Source organism: Felis catus, chromosome X (genome assembly GCF_018350175.1).
Source record: "Felis catus isolate Fca126 chromosome X, F.catus_Fca126_mat1.0, whole genome shotgun sequence".
Lineage (NCBI taxonomy): Eukaryota > Metazoa > Chordata > Mammalia > Carnivora > Felidae > Felis > Felis catus.
The window spans coordinates 87530240-87557202 of record NC_058386.1 but is presented as its reverse complement, the minus strand read 5'-3'; the positions used below and the strand labels follow the sequence as shown (position 1 = coordinate 87557202).

General features: G+C 48.0%; 1 protein-coding gene across 2 annotated transcripts in view; it reads left to right on the top strand.

Moving 5' to 3' along the window:
• Nucleotides 1-445: 445 nt before the first annotated feature.
• Nucleotides 446-26963, top strand: part of TSC22D3 (TSC22 domain family member 3) — a 63657-nt gene continuing 37139 nt past the window's right edge. Inside the window, exons 1-2 of one of the 2 annotated variants that reach the window (XM_023248815.2) lie at nt 446-460; nt 2051-2476. In XM_023248815.2, the coding sequence (XP_023104583.1) occupies nt 2157-2476 (320 nt within the window). In that variant the 5' untranslated portion in view covers nt 446-460; nt 2051-2156. Of the gene's footprint in view, nt 461-1580; nt 1792-2050; nt 2477-26963 lie in introns of those variants that run through there. The other variant, XM_011279397.4, reaches the window with a different exon arrangement.

The following is a 26963-nucleotide window of genomic DNA, read 5'->3' as shown; positions in this document are numbered from 1 at the left end:
CACAGAATGTTGTTCCACGTCTTAAACACAAGATGGCGGTATATACTGCTCTATGGCCAGGGCCGCGGGCTTGTGAAAAAAAGCGAGCGGAAGGGGGGTGGGAAGTGCTGACTGAAACTGAAATCCATTGGAGTTCTGTGTGAAAACTGATCATGAATATTTTGAATTTTTGGGGGGAGCCAATAATTAGGGAATCCTCCACATTCGACGTATTCCAATTCTCCAATCCTGAGACACCCTGAAAGTCTACCACTTGCCCACCCAGCACATCCCTACATCCCGCAAGCCTGGGGTATGACCCAAGGAACCAGCCTGCCTTGCTCTCCACGGATTTGACCTTTAACCTTTCCGTGGCCCCAGAATCACATTCTCCTCAGAACTGAAAATGGCCACAGCCCGCAGTTTCATTCGACATGGCCCCAGTGCCGGTGAGCGTTCCCTCACCGCAGTTCTTGAAAGGGTGAGGGCAGAGACGAACTAAAGTGGCAGGTGGAGATCAAAAAAGGGTGCGGGGAGTAAGCTTGGAAAAGTAGGGGAAGATACTGAAGTGAGGAGAAAAGAACAGAACTGAGGAGAAAGAGGGGGTGCCGAGGCGACGGACGCGCGGAGAAAACACAACGGGGGAAATGAAGGGGGAAGAAAAAACGAGGAGAGAAAAAGGAATGGGGGAGAAGAGGGGGGGAATAAGGAAATACAGAAACGGAGAAAAATAAGGAAAGAAAGGGGGCAAGAAAGAGAAGGAAGAGGGGGCGGAAATGGGTAAAGAAAGAAAAACGGAAAAGAAAAAAAAATGAGAGAAAGTGAAGAGAGTGGAGAAAAAGCGCTAAGAGACGGAAAGGCAAATTGAGACGCGAGCCCAGAGAGGGTGAGGGGGCAAGGCAGCGGGAAGCCTGCCGGGGAGCCGGGTATTCCCGGAAGCCCGGGCAGAGATCGCCTCAAATGGGGTTCAGGGAAAAGAGGAGAGAGCCAGTGGGGGAAAGAGGGGAAGAGAAGTGAGAAGAAGGGGACAGAAACCGAGGCGAATTTGAGCGCGCTTCTGTGAGTGTCGTTCAAAGGCTTTCACTGGGCACTCGGTAGAGCGTGCCTGGCACTTCGGACTCTCTGTGGGGGCAATCGCTCTCTTTGCAGCCCCCACCCACCCCCGCCAGAAACAGGCTTGTTGGGGGCGGCGGTTGAAGGCGGCCACGAGGCGGGCTCGCGGGGAGCGGCGGCGTCTCTCCTGCAGGGGGACCCGTCCTCGGTGGGACGCGGAACGTCTGCCCTCCCGCGGAGCTCTGGAGACCAGAGATCGCTAGTACATTTCTTAACGGAGGATGCGCCCTGACCCGCGAGAGAGCTCGAGCCCAGGCGCCGGGCGCGCGGACGGGGTGGGGAGAGCCGGGCCCGGCTCCCGGCAGCGCGGGCGAGGGTGCGGGCGGCCGTGTGGGTGCGAGGGTGAGAGGGCCCTAGGGTGCGGGGGGGAGGGGGGCGGGGGCAGGGGATTGGGGGCAGAAGCCAGCCGGCCGCGGCGGCCGAGGGTTTTCCGCCGCCCCCCAACCCCCCGCCCCGCGGGGTAATTTACATGCTGTCACAGCCCCTTGCTGACTCCTGGGCGTGAGGCTCGCTCACTCGCTCGCCGGCTCACTGGGTCACTCGCTCTCGGCTCCTGCCACCGCTCAGCCGGCACAGCCCAGGGGAGCCCGTGAGCGGGAGAGCCAGCGAGCCGAGGAGGGAGGGAGCGAAGGAGGGAGGGAGCGAGGGCGCGCCCTGGCTCTCCCTCTGCCCTGCCGCCCGCCCTTCCTGCTGCCACAGGTCCGCCGAGCCCCGCTCACACTTTGGAAACTTGGGACTGTGCTAGGGCCGCGGGTGGCACCTAGGGGGAGGGCAGAGGGGGAGGGGAAGAGGAGGAGGAGGAGGAGGAAGAGGAGGAAGAAGAGGAGGAAGTGAGCCCAAGGATCCGCTCAGAGCTGTTTGTCCAGCTGTTTCTATTCGCACCCGGAGCGGCACAGCCAGGAGGGGGCCCAGCCGAGGGTGGCTGGCTTTAGGTGCTAATTTCCAACTCTTCTCGCAGCTTGTGTTTTCCATACACCCTGGAGTCCCCTCAGGCCAGCCCGGCGGGCGCGCACCTGCCAGCCGACCCTGACCTCGCAGGCCAAGCGGCCCCCGAGTCTGAGAAGATGGCCCAGTCCAAGACCGACTGCCGCTCACCTGTCGGTCTCGACTGCTGTAACTGCTGTCTGGACCTGGCCCACAGGAGCGGGCTCCAGAGCGACAGCAGCGGAGAGAACAACAACCCGGGCAGCCCTACCGTGAACAACTTTCGGCAGCTGCAGGAGAAGCTGATCTTCGAGAACCTCAACACCGACAAGCTCAACAGCATAATGCGGCAGGATTCGCTAGAGCCCGTGCTGCGGGACCCCTGCTACCTGATCAACGAGGGCATCTGCAACCGCAACATTGACCAGACCATGCTGTCCATCCTGCTCTTCTTCCACAGGTGGGTGACTGGGCATACAGATGGGCACGCGGGCCGGGCCAGCGCCAGCCTCTGCCGGACCCTCACCTCTGACAGAAGGCGCAACCGGGAAGTTCACAAGGGGCGGGCCATAAGACTTGTCGCTGATGCTACCTGGAGTCCCGTGGGGCTGAGGGCAGGCCCTGCAGGTGGGAGCCCGATCTTGAAAGGTGCCCGCAGGAGACTTTCCCAGGGAAATGCTGCAGTCCAGAAGGTGGACAGAGCCCTAGATAAGTTGGGGGTAACTGGCAGCACCCATCCTCAAATGCATACATTTCCACTGCCACTTTGGAGATTCTGCCGAGGGATGCTCTTGGGATCTGAGTTCTACCCTTCTCAAAATATGCAAACTCAGGGGCACCTGGGTGGCTCAGTCGGTTAAGCGGCCGACTTCACCTCAGGTCATGATCTCGCACTCCGTGAGTTCGAGCCCTGCGTCGGGCTCTGTGCTGACAGCTCAGAGCCTGGAGCCTGTTTCAGATTCTGTGTCTCCCTCTCTCTGACCCTCCCCCATTCATGCTCTGTCTCTCTCTGTCTCAAAAATAAATAAATGTTAAAAAAAATTTAAAAAAAATATGCAAACTCAGATTGAAATTGCAAGGGCTTTTAAATTACCAAGTGGCCCTGGCTGACCGCGAGGGTAAGCAAAATGTCAAGACAAATTAAGCCTTGTGCTGGTGTGGGGAGAGGGTGGAGAACAAGAAAAATTAAAGATGTGTGAGAATTTTTTGAGACTCTGGATGGGGGTACCCCCACCTCCTCCATGGATTACAGACTTCAATTTCCAATGATGGGCAAAAGCAGCCCCAGAGAGCATCCTAGGACCGGTGGGTGGATGAACCCATATCTTCCCAGGCCTGTGTAGGAGTGTGGGTCATACTTTCTAGAAATCCTGCTGAAGGGCAAGGAAAGAGGGAGAGGGGAGAAACATAATAGGAAGATATAAGGTGGCTTCTGCCCTCCATCCAGTCTGAGACACTCTGGTAAGAGTCAGTCTTTAGCGGGGAGACAACTGAGGCAATTTTGAGTCAGGGGAAGCAGGAAACCCAGCCTTAGGTCTGGTGTTCTTAGAACCATTGGGATGGGACACTAGTGTGTGTGTGTGTGTGTGTGTGTGTGTGTGTGTGTGTGTGTTAGTGCGTGTGTATAGGGGTGGATCTTATTCTCTCAACAACAAAGGTTATATTAAGAGAAAGAGAACCCCGCTGAGATAGACCTGGGTTATGGTACAAATTGTGGCTCTACTTCGGTGTGTGAACCTGAGCAAGTTCCCTGATCACTCTGGCCTCTTAAGGTTCCTTGTAGTTCTGAGATTCCAGGTCATGGGCAGGTGGTGTGTTGAGACAAGGTAATAAGCGATTTTGAGCATCCACAGAATATTTGAATCATTGGGCGGCTTTTCAGTGAAGCACACATAGGAAATTTTATAAGCAATTAAGATTGGTAGGAACTGCCCTCACTTGATGCTACTAAGGACCAGGTTTGCCTCCTCAGCCCAGAAATTCCAGGAGGGGACAAGCAGGGCTGCTGACTTCGCTAAGCATTATCATAACAAGTTGTATTTCTCAGGCATTTTCCATGCCTTCAATGCACTTTCTCATTTATTGTTTCACATTACGCATCAATTTATCTCATTGTCTCGAAGAAACCAGGCCACATGTGGAACAGGTTTCGAGGGAATCTTCCATTTCTGGCCAAAGATTACTACAAGTGTATTCACACCACAGACAGACTCTGCATCCCTGCGGAGCTAAAGCCCTCCGCTCTGTAGGAAATTGGTGGGGGGGGGGAGGGGTGGCAGAAACACCTGGAAAGAGGGCCTATAGCATTTGTACTATTTCAACCGGGAGAGAAACTGCCCCAAAATGGCATTGCTGAAGTATAAGAGGGAAAGCTTCCTCAGCTCTGGTTCCTAGGTTCAGGGCCTAAGAGGTCGGACCTATGTGCATGAGGTATGAGGCTGAGAGCCTGAGATCAAAATGTTGGATTGTGCCATACCTTGGGATGCTTTCTGGTTATCTGGGTTTCTTGAATGGAAAAACCTCCTTTGTCACCTACTCCATTGACACCTGTCTGTTGACTCTTGGTTCTTGGCAAAGCCTGGAAATACTATGGGTTGGGGGTATGGGTGGAGGGAGCAGGGTGAATTGTTAAGAAGGTGTACCTGAGTACCCTGCCTCCTGGAATCAGAGCAACTCAGTGTCCCAAACAGCTGAGTAGCAAACCAGCAAGCCCTCTGGCTTCGGTGAGGCTGGGGAGTGACCTGGTCCTGTGGTAATAACCCTATAGTTCCAGCAGGACAAAGCATTATCTCATTTTCCTTGACCTTTCCTGGGACCTCAGAAATTGGAGATTCTGAGTTTGGTTTAGCTTTTGCCCAGAATGACATGCTCCTTAGCAGAGTAGGAGACCATTATTGTCGGTCATGGGACTTCTCCCGTATCTGAGCTGGCCAGCCTTCTCCAAAGTGAAAATTTTGTCTTTTCTTACTTCATTTATTCCAGGGTTTCTGTCTTCAAAACTCAGCCATACTTTTTACTTCTGTTCCATTTAATGATTTAATGTTTCAAATGCCATCATTTTTACTTCTATTCCATTTAATGATTTGATATCTCAAATTCCTGCTTGGGTGTCTTTTTTCTTTTAATTTGTCTACTTTCAAGCCTGCCTCTTCTCCTGGGAGAGAGACTCTCCTGCCTCTTCTGCAGCCTACTGTCCTGCTGCAAGGGCCCCTATATTCTAGGGAGGAAGGGCAGGGTACATTCTTCATTTCTATCTGGTTTGTCTGCTTTGATCTGTCCCTGGCTCCTGGGCTTAGCTCTTGGTATCCTTGGAACACAAGGGTGTAAGCAATATGAGGGCAGGGATGCATTTTACACTCACTTGGTTTTCCCTTGGCTTCCTGTATAGCCAGTGCCCATAACTGTTGTGTTGTTATGTTGCTGTTGTTTTTTTGTCAGATGACTGCTTAATTATTGGTGTGGTCTTATGTAAAGATTTTACAATTTTAACCTAGTCTTTGGAAAAATACTTACTAATATTTAAGTGGGATTTCTGTTGTTGTTTGAGCCACATGCATTAACTCTCATAGCCTGGTAGTTCCAGTGGACCGTGCTGTGTATATACCTACGAATGAGTGGTAACAGGCATGCAGCTTGTTGGTATGTGAAGTTGCCTCTAAAATATTGGGGGGGGGGGGTGCCTGGATGGCTCAGTTGGTTAAGTATCTGACTGAATTTCAGCTCAGGTCATGATCTCATGGTTCGTGAGTTTGAGCGCCGGGTCAGGCTCTGTGCTGGCAGAGCAGAGCCTGCTTGGGATTCTCTGTCTCCCTCTCTCTCTGCCCCTCCCTGACTCGTGCTGTCTCTGTCTCTCTCAAGATAAATAAATAAACGTGAAAAAAATATTGAGTGAGGGAAGATGTGTTTTAAATACCATCCCTTCAATCTTGTGTTAGGTAACTAACAATTATAATAGATTAATAGCTAACATTGATGGAGCGTTTACAACAATATATACTAATCTCATTTGATACTTACACCAACCCAATGAAATGGGTACTGTTATCACCCTTCTTGATTTTTAATAAAGGAAATTGAGGCTTGGGAAAATTAAGTAACTTGCCTGATGCCTCACAACAAAGAGCAAACCCAAAACTCCACCTAAGATCAATCAGACACTAAAGAATTGTCTGCAAAGAAAGAATTGTTAAGCAGAGGTAAATATTAGCCCAGAAACTAATCAAGTGGTTAAAATGTCCTTACTAGGTAGGGTGACAAACCCTCCAATGTGAGGAAACAAGACTTTCAACGCTCAAACTGGGATAGTCCCAGGGAAACTGGGATGGTCAGTCACCCTTTTATTAAGGGACTCTGCCTTACCATTTGAATATGCTTCTAAGACTGGAGAACTAAGGAGGCAGATAGAACATACTGGATAAGCAGCTAAAATTTCCAATTTAAATATAGCCTATGAGGGACGCCTGGCTGGCTCAATCCATAGAGGTGACTCTTGATCTCAGGGTTATGCATTCAAGCCTTACGTTGTTGGGTGTGGAGCCTACTTTAAAAAAATGTAAGTAAAAAAAACGTAAATAGGGGCTCCTGGGTGGCTCAGTAAGTTGAGCATCTGACTTCGGCTCAGGTCATGATCTCACAGTTCATGAGTTCAAGTCCCGAGTTGGGCTCTGTGCTGACAGTTTGGAGCCTGAACCTGCTTAGGATTCTGTGTCTCCCTCTCTCTTTGCCCCTCCCCTGCTCATACTCTGTGTGTGTGTGTCTCTCTCTCTCAAAAATAAATAAACATTAAAAAAATTGTAAACAAAACAAAATAAAATAAATGTAGCCTATGAAAAAAACCTTGGAAAGTTGAAATTCAAGGGGCCTTAACTGATTGGTAAGGTGTGGCAAGCTGGTGTGAGAGCTTTTGCCATAGTCTGTTATTGCTGTTGTTATAACCTGAAATATTATTTCTAAGAATTTATTCAAAACTTCTTAATGGCTGTTCTGCCTTTGGTCCCCAAGCACACTTGCCCAGTGTGGTCTGAGACACTCTGAATCTGAGTTTGCTTCCAGCTCTAAAAGTCCTAGGAGTCTACCTTTAAGCTTCTACCTGGCAACAACTAGTTCCCACACTCAGATGCTTAGAAAGTAATAAAGAGCAAAAATTTTGAATGGCTTTGTGTGTGCTAATTTATTTCACTTTCCCTATTGAGTTGATATATAGCAGTAAGGGGAAAGATGGAGATTCAGAGAGCAGGTTTTCAAGAAAAATTTGCATAAAAATTATTTGTGCTTCTCTAAGTAGGTCTTAGAACTAATGATTTCATAAGTGTATATTCCTGGTTTTGACTTCTGAGGGCGTAGCCACTGACATGGTGTGATTTGAGGGGCAAAATGACTCCCCTGCCTGTCTGCTGTCATGTCCAAATTCATACTCTAAAATTCAGTTCTATGACTGTGTACCATCTAAAACCGAACCCCTCTCCCGTGGCACCAGTGGTATGCAGAACCACACCGTGAGAAACCCTGAATTAGAGATTGTAACCCTTTGTCAACTAATTTGCCATTTGATTTCGAGGATGGAGGTTTTTTGTTTTTGGTGGGTTTTTTGTTTTGTTTTGTTTTGTTTTGTTTTGTTTTTTTCTTTTTTTTTTTTCTTTTTTTTTTTTTTTTTTTTTTGCTATGGAGAGTTTTGGGTTTCCCTGTGGTTAAGCCTGTCATTCTTTGCCTTTTGTGATTTTTTGCCTTTGGTATCAAGCTTCGAAAGTCCTTCCCTAGCCCAAGGTTATTTAAAATAACTATTTCCTGAGTGCCTAGTGGTCTGACAAAGAATAGGCACTATTGGATTAAGGCACATTCCCTGTTAAAAATGCAAATGCATTTGCAAACTTAACATTTATAGTTTGGATGCCTCATGAGAATCTCAACATGTAAGTAATTGTCTTTTTCTTGAGGCACAGATGTGAATTCCATGTGCTAAGAGGCTTTCGCCGGTGTATGTATATGACATGCATATGTCATATGTATATATGATGTGTGTGCATTTTATGTATGTATATAAAGTATGTAAGTAGTATATACATATATTACAGTAAGATTTATGTAACATAACATTTGCCATTTTAAGCATTTTTAAGTATACAATTCAGTGACATTAGAACCATTTTTAAGTATACAATTCAGTGGCATTAAAGGCATTCACAATGTTGTGCAACCATCACTGCTATCCATTTCCTGAATTTTGTGATCATCCCAAACAGAAACTCCATACCTATTAAACAATAACTCCCCATTCTCTCCTCCCCTCAGCCCCTGGTCACTTCTCTTCTACTTTCTGTCTCTGTGAATTTGCCTGCTCTAGATATTTTACATAAGTAGACTCATACAACATGTGGCTTTTTGTGTCCAGCTTCTTTCACTTAGCATGATGTTTTCAAGGTTCACCCATGTGGTGGCATGTAACAGTACTTCATTCCTTCTTAATGACTGAATAATATTCCATTGTGTGGGTAAACTACATTTTGTTTAACCATTCATCTGTCCACAGACATTTGGATTGCCTCCACCTGTTGGCTATGGTGAAATATGCTGCTAGTAACATGGGTAGGCAGGTATCTTTTTTTTTTTTTTTAGAGAGAGAGTACACACACACAGGGGAGGGGCAGAGAGAGAGAGGGAGAGAGAGAATCTTAAGCAAGTTCCATGCCCAGCACAGAGCCTGACACAGGACTTGATCTCATGACAGTGAGATCATGACCTGAGCTGAAATGAAGAGTCAGAAGCTTAACCGACTGACCCATCCAGGTGCCCCTATGGGTATCTTTTTGAGTCCCTTTTTTTCAATTCTTTGGGGTCTAGACACATAGAAGTGGGATTGCCCAGGTCCTCTCCTCAGAGTCCAGACAAATGTAGTGATTCTATGAAATGAGGAAACATCTGTTTCTTTGGGGACAACACCCCCTTCCTGAGTCAGCTGCTAGTGAACACCATGAAAAGAAAGCTAAAAAGTTTAATGAAGTTGGGAATGCAAGCTGGTGCAGCCACTCTGGAAAACAGTACGGAAGTTTCTCAAAAAACTAAAAATAGAACTACCCTGTGACCCAGCAATTGCACTACTAGGCATTTATCCAAGGGATACAGGTGTGCTGTTTCAAAGGGACACATGCACCCCCATGTTTATAGCGCACTATCAACAATAGCCAAAGTATGGAAAGAGCCCAAATGTCCATCGATGGATGAATGGATAAAGAAGATGTGGATATATCTTCTTTTTATAATAATATATATATAATATATAATATTATTAGTAATATATAGTATTACTAATTAGTAATTAGTAATATATAATTAGTAATTAATACTAATTAATTAGTAATTAATATATAATTAGTAATATAATTAGTAATTAGTAATATATAATATTATTAGTAATATATATAATATATATATATATTGTATATTGTGTATATTGTATATTGTGTGTGTATATATATATATACACACACACACACACACACACACACACAATGGAGTATTACTCGGCAATCAAAAAGAATGAAATCTTGCCATTTGCAACTATGTGGATGGAACTGGAGGCTATTATGCTAAGTGAAATTAGTCAGAGAAAGACAAAAATCATATGACTTCACTCATATGAGGACTTTAAGAGACAAAACAGATGAACATAAAGGAAGGGAAACAAAAATAATATAAAAACAGGGAGGGGGACAAAACAGAAGAGACTCATAAATATGGAGAACAGACTGAGGGTTACGGGAGGGGTTGTGGGAGGGGCTATGGGATAAATGGGTAAGGGGCACTAAGGAATCTACTCCTGAAATCATTGTTGCACTATATGCTAATTTGGATGTAAATTTAAAAAAATAAAAAATGAAATTAAAGAAATAAAAAAAGAAAAGTAAAAAAAAAGAAAAAGAAAAACACAGCCATTTCCCACCTTGATGAGTCCTCTGGCCGATACGTACTCATGTCCAAATCCTGTCACCAAATGGACATCCAGAAAAAAAAAAAAGAAAAAAAGGAAAGAGAAAAGTGGGCAAGGCTTCAGCAGCTTGTTATCCTTTCTAAAGAAAGGAGTATGGAAAAGTTCAAGTTTTTTCTTTTTTCTGTATTCTAGCCTATAAGCACAAAATGAATTACAGAAGACTAACGATTTGAGACCTGACTGCTATGGCCTGTATTGTGTCCTCCCAAATTTAACTCCCAATGTGACAGTGGTTGGAGATGTGGCCTCTGTGAAATAGGTTTAGCTAAAAGTGGCTTCATGAGAGTGGGGCTCTCCCAATGGCATCAAGGTCCTTCTAAGGAAAGGAAGAGACTCCACAGTTCTCTCTTGACTAGATGAAGACACAGTGAAAAAGTGGCTATCAGCAGAAGAGAGCTCTCACCAGGATCCAGCTGGCTAGTATCTTGAATTTGGACCTCCAACTTTTAACTATGAGAAATCACTGCCTATGGTTGAGGCCACCCAGTCTATAGTATTTTATTATAGCACCAGGGCCGACTAAGCTACTTCCACATACATTAGCAAACAAAATGGGTTAGAGCATCACTTCAAAGTAACCCTTGTACTTTACTATCTCTCAGTAAAGCTTAATTTAAGTGTATTTAGCAAGAAAATAAAATGAAAAAAGCCTCCAGTAATTCAGTACATGTACCCTAGGTTCACCAGTTTTACTGTTAACATTTCTTCCATATTAACAAAAATAAAAAAAAATTCTTTTAAAAAAAGTTTAATGAAGTGATGGACATAGAAGCTTTATAGGGAAAATCATACGGTCTCGGGATGCTCGTGAATTAGTGTGTCCCTTTCATAAATGGCCAGGGTCTACCATACCTTTTAAAAGAGTCACATGTGACATCATTAATTATCATTGACTTCTTTGTGTGGATTTATTTACCAGACCTTCTTTGAGGGAGGCAACTGACTGGAAGGAAGGCTCTATGGGAGTGAAGCATGGGAAAGCCAAGTTTGGAGAAGAGAGGTAGGGAGACAAGGCTGGAGTCCACAGAAGGTTTGCTGCAGCCCAGGGCTCTGGGTAGCATGAGAGCTGAAGAGGTGAAGGTGGAAGGTTTGTGCTCATAAAGACAAATGGTAAGAACAGAGCACGAATTTCACCTACGCCTCCAGTTTGCCAGGAATGGACCCATGTGAGTGAGCCCACCCCTCAGAAAATAACTCTTCCAGGGTGACCTTATTTTTCCTCCCTGCCTGAAGAGAAGAGGAAGAGGAAGCAAGGTTAATACTCCTGCTTATATTTGCACATCCAGATAAACTAACAAGCTCTCGATTCCAGGTAGAGTGTTGGTTCCTTTCCAGAACAGGTCCTGAAGGCCAGGGAGTCTGGATAAATGGAGATGGATGTGTCTGGCCAGTACTTGCCCCCGACCTTGTGGGGCCAGGTGAGAGGAGTGAGGCCAGCCTTGTCTGCACCTGGCGGTGGCCGTTGAACTGTGTTTGCTCATCGCGATGCTGCTCCTACCTGAACTTTCTCCTCTTATTTAAGGCATCTCTCAAGATAACTACAAAGCCATAATTTGTCATGGGTGGCTGAGTTTACATAATAAATTGGTCGGTGTCGTGCAAAATAGACTCTTGAGCTCCAGAGAAGCCAACGTGCCAAGTGGGACTAAAGCTTGGGCACATTTGGTGGGGCACTCTGTGTGCTCAGTGCGCTCAAGGGAAGGCATTCCAGGACCACAGGGGTCAAAAAGACAAAATTTCCCTTTTAGATGAAGCCATGGTAACGGCCCAGGACATGCCGTGCCATCCCAGTGCCTGCAATAATGGGACAAGGATTAGGGCTTTTCTGTAAGACCACAGCTTTTGGCAGAGCAGGCCCTCCATAGAACCCTGTGGGCTAATGGAAGCCCCATGAAGTCCAGAAGGCTAGATCTTAGCCTCAAAAAAAGGTTTGATGAGGAGTCTTGGCAGGGGCTTATGGAGGCCCCTATCGACCGTGCCGAAATTCATCTGGGCTAAGGAGTCGGAGTGGGCATAAGACAGGGGTCTGTGAGAGTAGAAAGCAGACTTTTCCAAATGCTAATCCAAGCAGCAGGGAATCTTATCAGTGGGCAAGTCGAATTCACTTGTACCTTCTAGCTGGAGATCCCTGCCTTAAAGTAACTATTGCCCTTTTGGGAACAGGTGTGAGATCCTAGCCATCCAGTACAGGAGACCGAATGGGAAGCTTCCCATGGTGCAGACACTAGCCCAAGGAGAAACAAGAGCTGGAAGCAGGCTTGGTCAGTGATGCCCCAGGCTACGCTATCAGCCTTCCTCTCCTGGGAGCCGCTTTCCTCAAATAGGCCCAGCTTAAAATCAGGGCCCTGCCTGTGATCAAAGCCCCACAGGGAACTTCCTCATCCTTCCTCGAAGGAAGAATTTACTCACAAAATAAGCTTGGGTATTCAACCCACTTCCTCTTGTCTTCTCTTCAGGGGAGATGTAGAGCAGCTGCTCACAGCTTAGGGGTCTGGCCAGGATTTCTGTCAGAGCTGTCTAGGCCATTGATTGGCCACGCCTGCTATCCCTGAGGAAGAAGGGGGTGAGAAGTGATGAGAAGTGGTTCCAGTGGCTCCTTGCTGGCTTCCTCCACATATACACACCACCCCTCAACCGCCCTCCCTCACCTTGCGTAGCCTCACTCCCAGACTAGGTTGGGCCTAGGCCAGCCTGAGGGCCCTGACTCATATCTCCCATAGTGCCTTATGTAACAGAACCAGGTTACTGAGGCATCAAACTTCTGCTTGTTCAGTGGCAGGCTTCCCTGAGGCCAGGCATTCAGAAGCCTGCTGGGGGTCTACAGAGCTCAATCATATTTCCAGGGGAAAAGCCTACTCTCCCTGTAGTGTCAGGCAAGCAGTCTTCTCAGAGGCAATCAGGTTGCAAAGGTGATCCAGCCTGAGTCCCCACACTCAGCAGCAAATGTAAGCAGGCAGGTGAGCTGCTGTGGGCTTAGTGTGGTTTGGGGCATTCAGCGGCGGGGGCAGGAGGGGGGCAGGGAGGGCGACTTCTTCTATTACCTGATCCTATGCTGCTTAAGAGACAGCCTGGTGCATCTGGAGGAGCCCCAGAACAGGTCTTAGAAGTCCCTCTTCCTTTTGTATCTGCTTGTTGGTTCAGGGACTGCTCTGAGACCCCATGCAGAAAAGGGTTTAGTACAAGCTGCAGGAGCTGTTTAAAAGAAGGCCAATTCCCAGTATATTCTTCGTGAAGCCTTAGAGTCCCCAGGCTGGCCTGAATTCACAATGATTCTTAGCTTTCTTCCTGGTCTATTCAGAAAATTACATTACCAGCTTGCTGCAACTGAGCCCCCAGCAAAATCAGGCTTACCAGATTCGCTGACATATTTCTTTAATAAGCTCATTTGACTATCTACAACACAGAATAGCCCAATCAATCTAATATTCCATTGGCTCAAAGTTTGTGACTAAACCAATAGTTCCTCTTCTGCTCTTCCCCAGTCTTTGCCTGAGTCTGCCCCACTGTGCTGCCAGCCGGTAAGTGGCTCACAGGCTGAGAGTAGTTGGGGACACTGCTCTCTGGTTAGAGAAAAAGAGGAAGAAATGGGGAAACAATGTAAAAAGAAAAGTGGTGTGGGAATTACCAGTAGACATGTTGTATCCAAAGCTCAGATTCATGAATCCTCAGACAAACTCAAGACCATCATCTCAGGGCTCAGGAGAGCTCCCTGAAGTTTCCCAGATCACAGCCAGAATCTAGTCAATGTTGGGGAGTGTGAGGTTAAGGTGCAGAATTTCCTTTTCTTGAGAGCCCTCCCAGGCTTTGAGCCCTTTGCTTGTCCCTATCACCCTGCCCTTCCAGTTTAGAGTCCATTGCAGTAAAAGCAAAGCCAAACAAAACAAAACATAACAAACACAAAAACAACAACAAGGAAAGAATAAGAAAAGCCCCGCTCTGTTTTAAGGCAACATACTTGGCCGGCCCAGGTACACAGAGCAATGAATGATGGCAGCACCTCATTTGGCCTTGGACTGAGTGACCAAGCATCTCAGTCAATCAGTTCATTTACTGACCAAGGGCCCACTTTTACCGAGCACCCACTGTGGATTTATTGAGTGCTTACCCTGCCTAGCACTGAAGAAGAGCTGGAAGGAGGAAAAGGCTAGGATGGAGCCTGGGGAGCTAAGAGTAGAGGAGTAGAGTAGCTGTCCCGAAGGCCTTCAGGGGAACAAAGCAGTTCCACTAGAGCAACTCAGGCCCAGCAGGGACTCCTGCTCCTTGACGGAAAGGCCTTAAACTTGCTGCGCCCTGGTTCTGCAGGTCTGGAACTTGGGTGGTGCCAAAGCAAACTAGGAAGGGAGAGTCTCTTTATGGCGGTGGCTTCCAGCAGGGCCTTAAGAATGGTTTGGCTTTGGCATGATGGGAAGCAGCTACAGTGCTCCCTGGTTGGGACGGGGAGGGGAGCCTTGCCAGTCCAGTGGAGATTGTGGGTAGGAAGGGGCTGGCCTGGAGTGGGGACAGCAGCCAAGAACACTTTCCATTCTTCCTAGACTGAAACCCAGAGTCTCCAAGCTTCAGGAACTAGAGGAAGGCCAACTCTGGCCCTCCTCTCCTTGCTCCCCTTGACTCTAGGTGAGCTGGTCCCTAGCACCCTCTCCTCAGGGACCTGGGCTAGCCCTGGTAGGTTAGGGCCTCTAGGGCCTGAAGAAAGCTCACTGGGACCAGGTGGGTTGAGCTTGGGAGTACAGTCGAAGGTGAGCACCAGAGGACCCAGGGGGGTGTGTGGCTTCATATCTCAGCACCCCCGGCCTTGATCTCCACCAAGCCCCTTCTGAGGTGGGTAACAGAACCAGGGACATGTCAAGGTGCTGCCGTGAGAATATATACATAGTTTTCCCAAGTGTCTTTGGAAAAAAGTTGCTAGCCTTAAAAAGTTGCTAGTTTTAGCCTTATATGCACCTTGGTCAAATCCTTCTTTCCCGGATGCCCTACCAAAGAAGGCCCTGGGGTAAAGCTGAGGAAGGAGGGAAGCCTCAAGCTGATAGGAAAGGGATAGCAAAGGGAACCAGCTTCAAGTCACCTGGGGAAGGAGAGTGCTACTTATGGTCAGCACTCTGCCCTTGCTTTCTGGGACCCTCTCCCCCAACTAGTATGCTGGGCACTCATGCTCACACCCTTTCCCACCAGTGCCCTGGAGAACTCACATTTAAATTTATGATCATATTTGGTCAGCAACAAGTATTTTCTGCACACCTTCCATGTGCCAGGCTCACTGTTAGGCGCTGGGAATAGAATGGGAAACTCACAACAAGAGACATGGTCACAGCCATCATAGAATAATCAGCAGAGTAGGAGAGCTAGACAACAACCAAACACATTAATGGATGTGTATTTACAAACTAAGTAAGTGCCAAGAGGGAAAAGGAACGAGTTTTTGACAGAGAATATAACAAGGGAGAGACAAGGCTTCCTGAGGAAGTGGTATTGAGTTAAAAAAATAAATCTCTAATACTGAAATCATCAGACCCAGTCTAATTCTAATGAGCAGACCCGGGCCAAATGAGACATTTTTATTTATTTTTTTTTAATTTAAATTTTTTTTTTAATGTTTATTTATTTTTGAGACAGAGAGAGACAGATCATGAACAGGGGAGGGGCAGAAAGAGAGGGAGACACAGAATCTGAAGCAGGCTCCAGGCTCCGAGCTGTCAGCACAGAGCCCGACACGGGGCTCAAACTCACAGACTGTGATCATTACCTGAGCCAAAGTCGGATGCTTAACTGACTGAACCACCCAGGTGCCCCCAAATGAGACATTTTAAAACAGAGGACTTAGTAAAGACCCACTGAAGTCATACCACTAGGTAGCTGCTCACACCCTTGGAAATATCTCTAGGCCATGAGTAGCTGGCAGGTCCAAAAGAGGAGGACTAATATTCTGACAAGAGGAAGAGATGAGTTTGAAGCACACGGGGCAACTAGTACTTAATGTCATCCTTTGCTAAAAATAGTCCATGACAGTATGGAAATGTGTAAAGGCTGGCCCTGGGGACCGGTGATAAAGTGAGTATAGCCTGTGGGGAGGAAAATTTGGTTTTGTAAATTATTTACTATAAAGAAAAGAGAAAGGGGAGGGTCATCTGGGTTTTCTTTTCTCTTTGTGGGCTTCCTTCTGAGTTATGAATGCTCCTCATTGTACAGAGGCAGTGGGGCACAGAGCTTCAGGCTGTACTCCTTTCTGGAGTCTGAGGTAAATTTTCTGGGCTGCAAATGTCAGATATTTATCCAGGCTGAAAAACAACTTGAAAACAGAGGGGAATGGGGTGCCTGGGTGGCGCAGTCGGTTAAGCGTCCGACTTCAGCCAGGTCACGATCTCGCGGTCCGGGAGTTCGAGCCCCGCGTCAGGCTCTGGGCTGATGGCTCAGAGCCTGGAGCCTGTTTCCGATTCTGTGTCTCCCTCTCTCTCTGCCCCTCCCCCGTTCATGCTCTGTCTCTCTCTGTCCCAAAAATAAATAAACGTTGAAAAAAAAATTTAAAAAAAAAAAAAAAGAAAGAAAACAGGGGAAGGGGGACTACACCTTGGAGAGGGGCAAAGACATCGATCAAGGGGCTCCAAGGAGCTTTCACTGGAGAGAGGTGGTCCCACCATAATGGCAAGGCAGGTAACAGTCGAGAGCTTGGCACGATCCAAGGGAATCTAATTTTGAAGGGTCCAGATAAGGCCGATGAGACTTATTTAGCCAATGGGAGGTAAACTTGGGACTTCAAGGAGCAGTGGGGCGGAGCTATAGGAACTAAGATGGTTGATCTAAGAGAAGTTTGAGGGTGGAGGGGAGGGTGGTGAAGAGAGAGAAGAGTGGTTGATCTTCAAATATAAGAAAAGTGACAACTCAGAGATGGTGACTAGCTGCTTCCAAGCTACACTAAGAACAGAACAAGAGGAAACAGGCCTCTACTGTAGCATGAAGAATTGAGATTAGATAATAGGAAGAACTTCCTGACTACAAGCATTCAGAGAAGCTAAATGAAAGTACCATGGGATGTTATAATACTTTGTAAATGTGGGGAAGGTGGTGACGGTAGACATAAAGAACTGGGTAAAGGTGTAAGAGGAGCTGGTTTATAAGGACCATGGACAGAAGGGGACAGACAGGCAAAGGAGTCAGAAGCAGGTACTCATAAGGAAAAGCAAAGTGCACGTGTGGCATATGAAAGAAAGTGTTTGCATGAAAATACTTTCATAATAAAAATGTCTATGAAATTTCCATTGGAGGCCAGTCATTAAACCTAGCACATACCTCCCGGGCCTGGAATGGTGTGGGGGTATGGACTCAAGAGCAGTTAGGGCACCTTTCCCCATGCCTCCTTCTCATCTCTTAGCCAAATTAGCTTCTGTGGGAGGGGCACCCATTTTCCACCATCTTACAGTTTTAGGGAGCACCCCTGTTCTGGGAGCATTGGTATAAGACTGCCCACCCCAGGTGGAAGAAGAGGATTTCTTCTTCCTCACACACAAAGATTAGACACAAGGGACACAGTGGCAGCCAACAAACCAGGCAGAATCCTTGTGGCAGGAAACTTACAATCTAGTGGTAGAGACAGACATTAAATAATAATTACACAAATAAGTGTATCATACAATTGATCATAATGAAGGAAAGGTGCAGGAAGCCACAAGAACATAAGCTAAGGGGGCTTCCTCTAGGATTAGAAAGTCTGCAAAAAGAAGTCACCTTGTTAAAACTTTGAGCACTGCATGTACCTCTCTATGAGCAATTCTTGCCCCAAATCATTAGCGAGGAAAGGCAAAATGAACCCAGTCACTACGATGCCCTAAGACGTGGATTTTGAAGTTCCTCTTGCTCACTGAAGCCTTCATATAGAAGCAAACCCCAAGGACATTTTCTCATTGCCAAGATCAAGCAGTCTTGATTTAGGCAGAGTGATTCTCTAAAGGCTGTAATAGTCTATCAGCCGAAAATCAGGATCAGGAAGACTTTGAAGAGCTCACTTGCCAGATGAACAGGATGAAGGTCAGTGAAGCAAATAAAGAATTAACACACTGAAAATTATACTTGAAATTGACCCCTAGAAATGGCCATGTCGCCAAAATGCTGTGTTTTTACTCTCCTATTCAAACCTAGGATACATATTATATCCTATTCTAGTAGTAGCTGCGAGGCATACCCAGGGCTGTTGAGTCCTGGGGAGTCAGGATCCTAGAGAATCAGGATCCTACTCTGCTTTTCCCTGTCCCTCTACCAGAAGAGTGGGAGGTGCTGGCCATTGTAGGGGAGCTGGGATGGGCTGCTCCACCCTCGAAAGACCCTGAAGGGGCCACCAAGAAGCAGAGAACGACATTAGCCACCGCGTGCTCATGAAGCACAGGGGCTTCACATCTGATAAACTACCATTGACAGATTCTGCAACTTTGGCAAGTGACTTCCCTGGACCTCAGTTTCCTCATCTAAAGAATGGGGGAGTGTGGTTGGAAAGGTTAAGTGAGAGGGTGCTCCCAGGAAGCTTTCAGTTCATTACATTAGGCAAATCTTCTGTGGAACCAGAACAAAACCTTCTCTGATTTGCCTTCCTCTCTCACCAGTCCACTCACTGACCCCTCCCCTCACTCCATCAATCACACACCCTCTCCTGCCCAGAGCCAGGTAACACCTGCAACCCAGTCTGGCAAGCTTTCTCCCTGTCAAGGCTTGTTCTCCGAACCTTCTTCATTCACACTCAGGTATAAATGACTGAGAAGGCTTTTGGCTTTCTTCCTTCCTGGGAGGGTGGCGGTACGCAGGGCAAGCTTTTGAGATTTTTACCAGAGATCAAAACCCACAGAAGCATGAGAGCACTCTACTGGCATTGATAACAAATGAAAAAGGGTTTCAGAGGGCAGTGAAGATGGGGATGGACTACCTCTTCAAGACCTTGAGCCTCCCCCTTCCCAGAGTTGGGGGTCAGCACCTTCTGCCTCCACATACATCTTAGACACAGACTCAGAGGCTCAAAACTAGTAGGGCTTTCGCAGCCATTTGGTCTGATCCCCTCCCATTACAGATGAGGAAACTGAGGCCCAGAATAGGCTGCGTACCTGCCCCAAAACAAACAGCCAATTAGTGACCAGCTGAAAAGAGAAACCATGTCTCCTGATTCTCTGACCCAATGGTCAGACGGCTGTGCACATCCCATCCCAGTAGTTACACAACATCTTCATGCCAGGAGACCAGCTTTGGGTCCACCTGATGCCAAAAACGGTGTTTTTTTATTTGATTTTATTTAATAGAATTGACCAGTGGTTTGGGTGTTATGGAGCCCCAGCCCTGGAATCCTGCTTCTGCTCAGGTTGGGGCTGCTTGCCACAGCCACAGTCATGCGAGGGGGACAGAAAGGCCTGCTGTTCATGTTGAAAAAGAAATCAGTTGCTGAAACATTGGTCTTTTTCAAAGTTCCACCACAGGGGCTGGCTGGCAGAGCCGCCGTCTGGGCTCCCCCCCGGAGGATCCGGCCCTCCCCTTCAGTCTGGGAGTTAGTTTAGGAAGCTGGCCCGGCCTTCGGCAGAAGATCCAGAGGGCAGGGCTCACCCCAGGAGCTCCAGCCTTCCCTCAGAGCCTAGGAGCCCCCAAGGCACTCAGGGCCAGGAACTTCCTCCAGCCTCCACAGCCCAGCCAGCTCAGGCTGGCCCTGAGGCTCCCAGAGCACTTTTCTTTTGAGCTGGGAAAGAGCTTCCAGTTGCTCCCACCCTAGCCCAGCAGTGACAGAGGGAGCTAGAGAAGGAGAGAGCAATTGAGAGAGACACGGAAGGAGAAAGGGAGAGAGGGGGGAAGGAAGGGAGGGAGGGAGGGGAGAGAGACAGAGACAGAGAAAGGGAACCAACCCCTGCCAGGCAATTGAGGCTTTCCTGGGCAGCAGTGAGATGAAAGGGGAAAGGCTAGAGGAGCCCCAGCTCGTGGAGGAGCCCCAGCTTGGGGAGGACCCTGAACTCGTGGAGGAGGCACAATTCCTGGAGGAGCTACAGCTCGAGGTGGTGGAAAGTGGGTCAGATTTAGATCCAGAAGATCTGGGTTCCAGTCCCGACTTTGCCACCAATCTGATGCTTGAGCTCGAGTAAGTAACTCCCTGCCCTCCTGTGGGCTGCTGCTTTCCCTACTGACAAAATGGGGGAGGGGAGAGCTTCTTCCACTCAGATATTCAGGAAAACGCCTCTAAACTCCTGATGTGCGTGGATGGGATGTACAGGCACTTGACTAAGTCATTGGACGCCTGAATGTTAGAATGGTGTGGTTGGGGAGAAGGAGTTCACAGAAACAAGAAGAGGGAAGGGGAATGTGGTAAATGTGTAAAGAGTCATGACCTTAAGAGGGAGTCCAGATTAGTAGAACATTAGGGTTGATTTTCAAAACTCAAAGGATGATGGGCTTGGAATGAGTAGTAAGGAGAACTAGGATATTAGGGGGTGTGGTCAATGTACGGTTGCTAACAAGCCTCTCTGCTAAATGTCTCCCAGTGGCCCCTTAAGCCCCAAAACTCAGGTACTCAATCCAGAATGCATTTTTCTAGTTCTTCGTGTGTGTCTTTGTGAAGATTCTCAATTGAATCAGGGGTATTTTCATGTCTTGGATGTTCACATCTAGATCTAAAAAAAAGCTAAGAAGAGAGACTAGAATGACCCCTTGTCTTAGAAACCTGCTTTCTTGGTAAATCCCCCAATTTCACCAGACCTACAGCTGCATGACTCAGGCAGGGCCCTTTGAGAATTTGACAAACATTATATATAGCTACTCTCCCCCCACTAATGCACAGATGAGCTACCATAAAACCAATCTGCTTGGTGAGTGTTAGTGTTTGGTACATTGCACTGCATTCAGAGTCTTTCAAAGTTGGTCATCCCTCCCCGAGTTGTGTGGTGAGAGTCTATAAGTCATAGTAGGTGACATCTCACTAACCAGAGAGCTCCTAGCAAGGCCAGGCATGAGAGCGCAGGGCTCCCTATGTGGCAGGTCATCTCTGATGTCCTCTGCCAACCATGTCCCCACCAGCATCTCCACTGCTGGGAAGCTGCAATGGGGAGATTGAGTAGAAGAGAAACACCCCCCCACACACACACACCTGTCCAGACACCTGCTCACTACCCTAGTGCCCTCATCCTCACCACCACACGCCCTGCTCCCTTGCTATTAGCCCTCATTCTTCTTGGTTCAGTACCTTCAACAATCATTTCTTGCCACTCAATCAGTCATAGATCCCTGAGATCGGAAGGGATATTGGAATTCCTACAAGAAACAGTGCTGCACTATAGGCTCTATGGTCTTCCTTGGTACCTTAGGGGCTGCTGGAAGGAGAGAGGAAGAAAGGGAGGAGAGGTCTGAGGAGAAAGGAGGAGAGGCCAGGTAGAGGGTAGAAGGTGAATTTGAGGGAGGGAAGGGGAGGAGGAGAGAGTTTAGAGGACAGAAAGAGGGGAGGTAGATTGTGCCACGCCCAGACCAAGTAGAGGTTAATTAACACCTCCAAAGAAACAAGGTCACAAATAAGAATCTACTGGTATCCTTTCAAGTTGTAGGGTTTGGGTCCTCACCTGGCTTGCTTTTCCTCACCACAGGGTTTTCAAACTCAGCTCCCCTGAACTGGAAGGCGTCTCCCCTTGGGTGGTGGAAGTTAAGAGGCTCTGGGCGCCCCTGGGAGCCGCCAGGAGCCAGGAGCCGAGTGGGCGGGGCTTCCAGCCTAGGAGCAGTTTTGCTGCTCTAAGGGCTTTGTATCCAGAGACCCTGAGAGTGTCCAGGTTAGATTGGGTGTAGGGGTGGTGAGAGCGGGGCTGGGGGGGGGGGATTATTATCTGTTTAATAACAACAACAAAAGTTGTAACACTCCAGCGGAAACAGGAATCTCTAGTAAAGCATCCCCAAGGGGTCGACACCCTGCCTGGGCTTGAAGGAATCTCAGCCCTGATTGTTAGAAAGTCCTGGGGTTTAGCCAATATGGGCGCACATCTTTCTGGCCCGCAGCAGGCTTTGGCCCCTCCTTTCGTGTCCCTGCTCCGGGCCTCCTTCTATCTCCCAACGACCACCCGAGGAGCAGAGGGCCGGTGGCTGGCTTCCGAGCTAGGGGCACCACCACGTGTCCCCAGCTCCCAGCCAGAGGTTTCTGGGGCGTGTGTGACCACCAGGCCGCACTGGCAGGCTACTGATGTGGGCTTGGGGCACTCCACCGATGCAGCCCCTGGGGCCAAGGCTGAAGAAGTCCACTCCAGGGAGGGCACTGTCCGAGGTAAGTGAGGCCTAGTGTGGAATTCTCAGCAGGGGAAATAGCTCGAGGGAAGGAGCACTTGATTGAGAATAAGGGCCCTGTGTTCCTTTGCAAACTCTCAAACTGGAACCTTGGCTGGGGCTGGCCCCTGAAAGGGGAAAACTAATAACGGCCTGGGCCCTAGCCCTAAGAGGAAGGCACGAGGGAGGCAGGCTCAGGAAAGGTATTCCGGGCCAGGCAGGCATTCTAAAGCCCTGCCTGCTTTACATTGGAGAAGGATAAAGCCTTGCCTGTTGGCAGTGGGGACCATCTGTGGGCACTATACAGAGAGTACTGTTTCCCCAAGCATGGTAAATGTATGCTGGTGGTAAGCAAAATGATTTTAGGTGTTACATGGACTAACTTTGTTTTTCTATTTGTATAGCTATTTATTTATTTGACATGTTGTGGGGGAGGGGGTGTGTCTAACACATACACTGTTTGATCTCAAAAATGTTCCTGAGGTGAAAGCATTTTTCACAGGTGAATCTGCTTATTTTAGAGAAAATATTAAATAAATGACTATACTAGCAGTACTCAGATGTGGCTAATATTTTTTGATGTTTATTTGTTTATGAAATAGGGAGAAAACAAGCTAGGGAGGGGCAGAGAGAGAGGGAGACAGAGGATCTGAAGTGGGCTCCACTCTGTCGGCACGGAGCCCAATAACGGGGCTCGAACTCATGACCGTGAGATTGTGACCTGAGCCAAAGTCAGCCACTTAACCAACTGAGCCACCCAGGTGCCCCACATGTGGCTAATATCTTGACAGTGGTAAGCAAATCACTGCATTTGGGGCCCTACTACCACACTGTGTTAGCAGAGGCGGGAAAGAGGAGGCGGAGGATAATGAGAGCCATACTGTATGGTTTGAGATCATCTCGTCCATGTACACCTAGCTTGAAGGCCTCCTGTGACAGCCCTATTCCAAGTGTAAGAACACCCTGCTATTTTTATACCCCCAGTGTCCTGCGCTGCCCCATGACACACTCAACACTCCAGATTACCAGCAGGCCTTCGCCTTGCTCCAGGGCACTGTCTCTACCACACCCCCACACACAGGGTGGGGAGAATGCCGCTGGAAAGTTGGTGGGGCTGTCCTCACCACCTTCCAGCGATTTCTTCTCAGCATTGTTCGCAGGCAACTTCAACTCAAATGTAAGGAGGTATTTCCAGGAAGCAAGTCAAGGAGGTTACAGTCTTTCTCTGAATGCACAAAGCCACAGCAGGACGGGAAATAAGTGACTGTGGCAAGCGACATGGACTTGTGCTGATTTCTGGACAGATTCGGACAAGATTTGGTGGGAAATTTGTATAAAATCAAACTGTAGAAGAGGGTTCCTGTTTCTGCTGGGAGTTTGTGATGGGCTCTGGGTAAATAAGTTTGGTCCACTTCCTCCTTCCCTTGCCCTGAGACAGGGAACATGCCCTGTTTCCTCCCAGGGCTCACCTTGCAGATAATGGGGATGAGCCCTGGAAGGGAAGCAGAAAGGTGGTCTCCTGCCGTCAAGCTGGGATGCACCTCAGGAGCCTTACATCTCTTTCCTGTGTTGTTTGGTCCCTGGAACTGTCTTTAGCAAAAGGGCCAAGTAGAGACAGCTGAGCAGCCAACACCTCCAAGAGAGGAAATACCATCAATATCCTTTGGTGGTAAATCTGCTGTTAAACAGCCTTTGTTTTCTGAGAACTGTTCCTCCTAAATTCTAACCTCCATCTTTCTTTTCTTTTTTTTAAGTTTATTTATTTATTTTTAGAGAGACAGAGAGAGCAAGAGCGGGGAGGGACAGAGAAAGAGGGAGAATCTCAAGCAGGTTCCCTGTGCTGTCAAGCGCAGAGCCTGATGCGGGACCCATCTCAGGAACCTTGAGATCATGACCTGAGCCTAAATCAAGAGTCGGATGCTTAACCAACTGAGCCACCCAGGCACCCCCGACCTCCAGCTTTTTTATACAACACTTAATATGCTTTAATGGTAGTTATTCTGCCCCTTGTCAGCCCTCTTTTCCAAGTTAGCAATATCTATTTTTTTTAAAGACTTTGAACCACCTTGTATTTCTCTATCCTTTAGACCATCTCCAAATTCTCCACTTAGATTTCATTCTGTCCTCTGTAACAGTTGAGAATGTAACAGGCACACCTTTGCCTTTAGCCAACCCCCCCCCCCATCTCTCCTCCGACCAGTGACACACATTTGGAAGATGGCAAGATAGGAAAGGAGCAGAATTAACTGGACTACAGAGTACCCAACTGCCTGCCCTAACCCCTTGAGCTAGCTGTCCAACAGGAGACTGGAGCAGTGTAGGGTTTCATTAGTGCCTGATGGCCATAGAGTAGAGAAGGGAGATGACCTCATAGTTCCTACCTGTTTCTTTCCTATTTAGAGCATCCAGGATGCTTGTTTCTTAATGATACTAAATTGTGTGCTAACGATTCATTGCCACCTCTGTCTTTAGCTGCCATACCCACGTAGCCACATTCTTTGATCTGGGTAGAGTCACATTTTGATTTACTCCATATTCATTATGCATTTTGTGGAATATCCGCAGCAGTCACTGAATCCCACGTTGCCCGCCCTCCACCTTTCTAGCTAGTCTCTGGGAACTCAGGCATGCAGGGTCTCTTTGACACCAGTCTGAGTTGAGCATAAACAAGGAAGATTCTTTCAAAAATAAATTATCCGCTTGTAAATGGATTCCAAATACAATCATGGTTGAATTTCACATGGCCGGGGTAGCCTCGGACATGGCAGTGGATAATCCAAAAAAAAGGGTAATCTTTTTTTTTTTTTTTAAAATCATGTATAGCCAGCTTTGAAATTGTGCTATGGGTCTAATTTTTCCCCCAGTAGTTCTTCCTTCCTCATTATTTGGGTTGAAATAAAAGTGAGCTTGTATCCCTGGAGGTATATAGGAACTAGAAGGAGAATGTGAGTGTAAGGAGAAGGTGAGCTGAGACCAAGCACTGCCGTGGACATTTCACAAAGTGGAAAAAAAAACACCCAGAAATGCTTGGGAGTTGGCTTTCAGTCACACAGATGTCATTTCTGGGTGTCTTTGGAACCTGTCATATGGTTGTTTATGCCATGGACTCGTCCAGGAAGTTCTAAGGGGCCTGTCCACTGGTACCTGGTTTGACTCGGGGAGAGACAGGGCCAGGTTGCTGATAGGAAATCATAGTTCCCTTCTCCCTCTTCATCGCAGCCTGATGGCTATGTCACTGTGCCTGGTCGGGTCATCTGACCCATGCAAGTCTGAGGGAGGTGGTGCAATTCATCTGAGGAAATCGTGTCTGAGACAGGAAGGGGCACGGCAACCTCTTCAGCCAAGGATTTATGTATCTGTCACAGGAGGGAAGTGTGAGCTGAAAAATGACTCCCAGACGTGCTAGAATTGGAAGAGGCTATGCTGCTACCTTTCACCGTCAGTAGTGTATTCATTCGGAATCTACCTCAGGAGGCTGGCATCCTGGACCTTCCTCCCTTCCTCGAGTCCATCCTCCTCCCTCCCTTGCTCCTCCCTGGCTCAGCACACACTTAATAAAATAGCAGAGCTGGCCAGGTGTACCCTGCCAGGGGCCAAGCTGTAGGTGAAGGGCAGAGAGGCTCACGCTGCTTTTTGCAAGGCAGTTAGGCCGAGACCCTGGAACCAGCCGCAACGGCCATGTCGCCATGGCTGGCCCTGTGGCAATCTGGGTGAATGCGGCTCCCCCAGTCTCTACCGCCCACAAGAGGCAGGGGGTGCACAGTGGCTCACTCTGTCGGGCTATAGCTGGACTTAATACTTGCTGTCTTTGTGAATGATCTTTGCATTTTTGCCTGCCGTGCCTATCTTGGCTATGGGCCCTCTGTTGGAGCCTGGTTCTGTGTCTTTGCTCCATATCCCTTCCCCTGATGTGAGGCTGCCAGACGGCTCCCTTGGCAACCTCATTAGGCTCCCGTGTGTCTCTGGAGAATCTCAGCTGGGCGGCAGCGCTCCATCTTTAGAGCTCTAGTTGTCCAGATGGCTTCTAACCTCTCCAGTGCAAAGGGACCACAGCAAATTCCAACCCAGCTGTCTTTCAGAGCACCCATTCCACTCAGGTCTGTGCCTGGCACTAGTGGAGACAGACTCCTGGCCTCCAGGTGCAGTGCTTTGTGCATTCCTTCCTTATTCTTTGTCTCCAGGGCTGGGGCTTGGCCAAGGGAGCACATATCCCCTCCCACCCCCACCCCACCACAGACAAAGAACTAATGACTATTTTCATGCTCCCCAGGAAGCAAGGGGTGGGTCCTGCCAGGCCTTGAAGCCCAGTAGGGAAGGTGAATGGCATCTTGGCTCCAGACCTCACCAGCACATGGTCCCTGCATTAAGTGGGCAGAGATGGGTATGAATTGTGGGGAAGGGCCTCAGTCTGGAGAGGAGATTGTGTCTCCCTTGTTGTAAACCTACTTGTCAAATCAGAAACATTTTCGGCTGGGACAGAGGAAGCAGGCACATCTTTCAGAAGACAGCAAACTGGGTAGGATTGGTCTTTGACACTGTTTTGTCTTCCCCAATCCCCCTTCTAGCACAGGCTCCCTCAAACTACCCTCAGCTGCTGAGGGCTGTCAACTATATATTCAGAACTTTCCAACCTCCTGACCTCTGAGCCATCTATCCCCCTAGGGGAGACCTGCTTTCTGCTACTGCTAATGTGATGAAATGAATCCTGCTAAGGTAT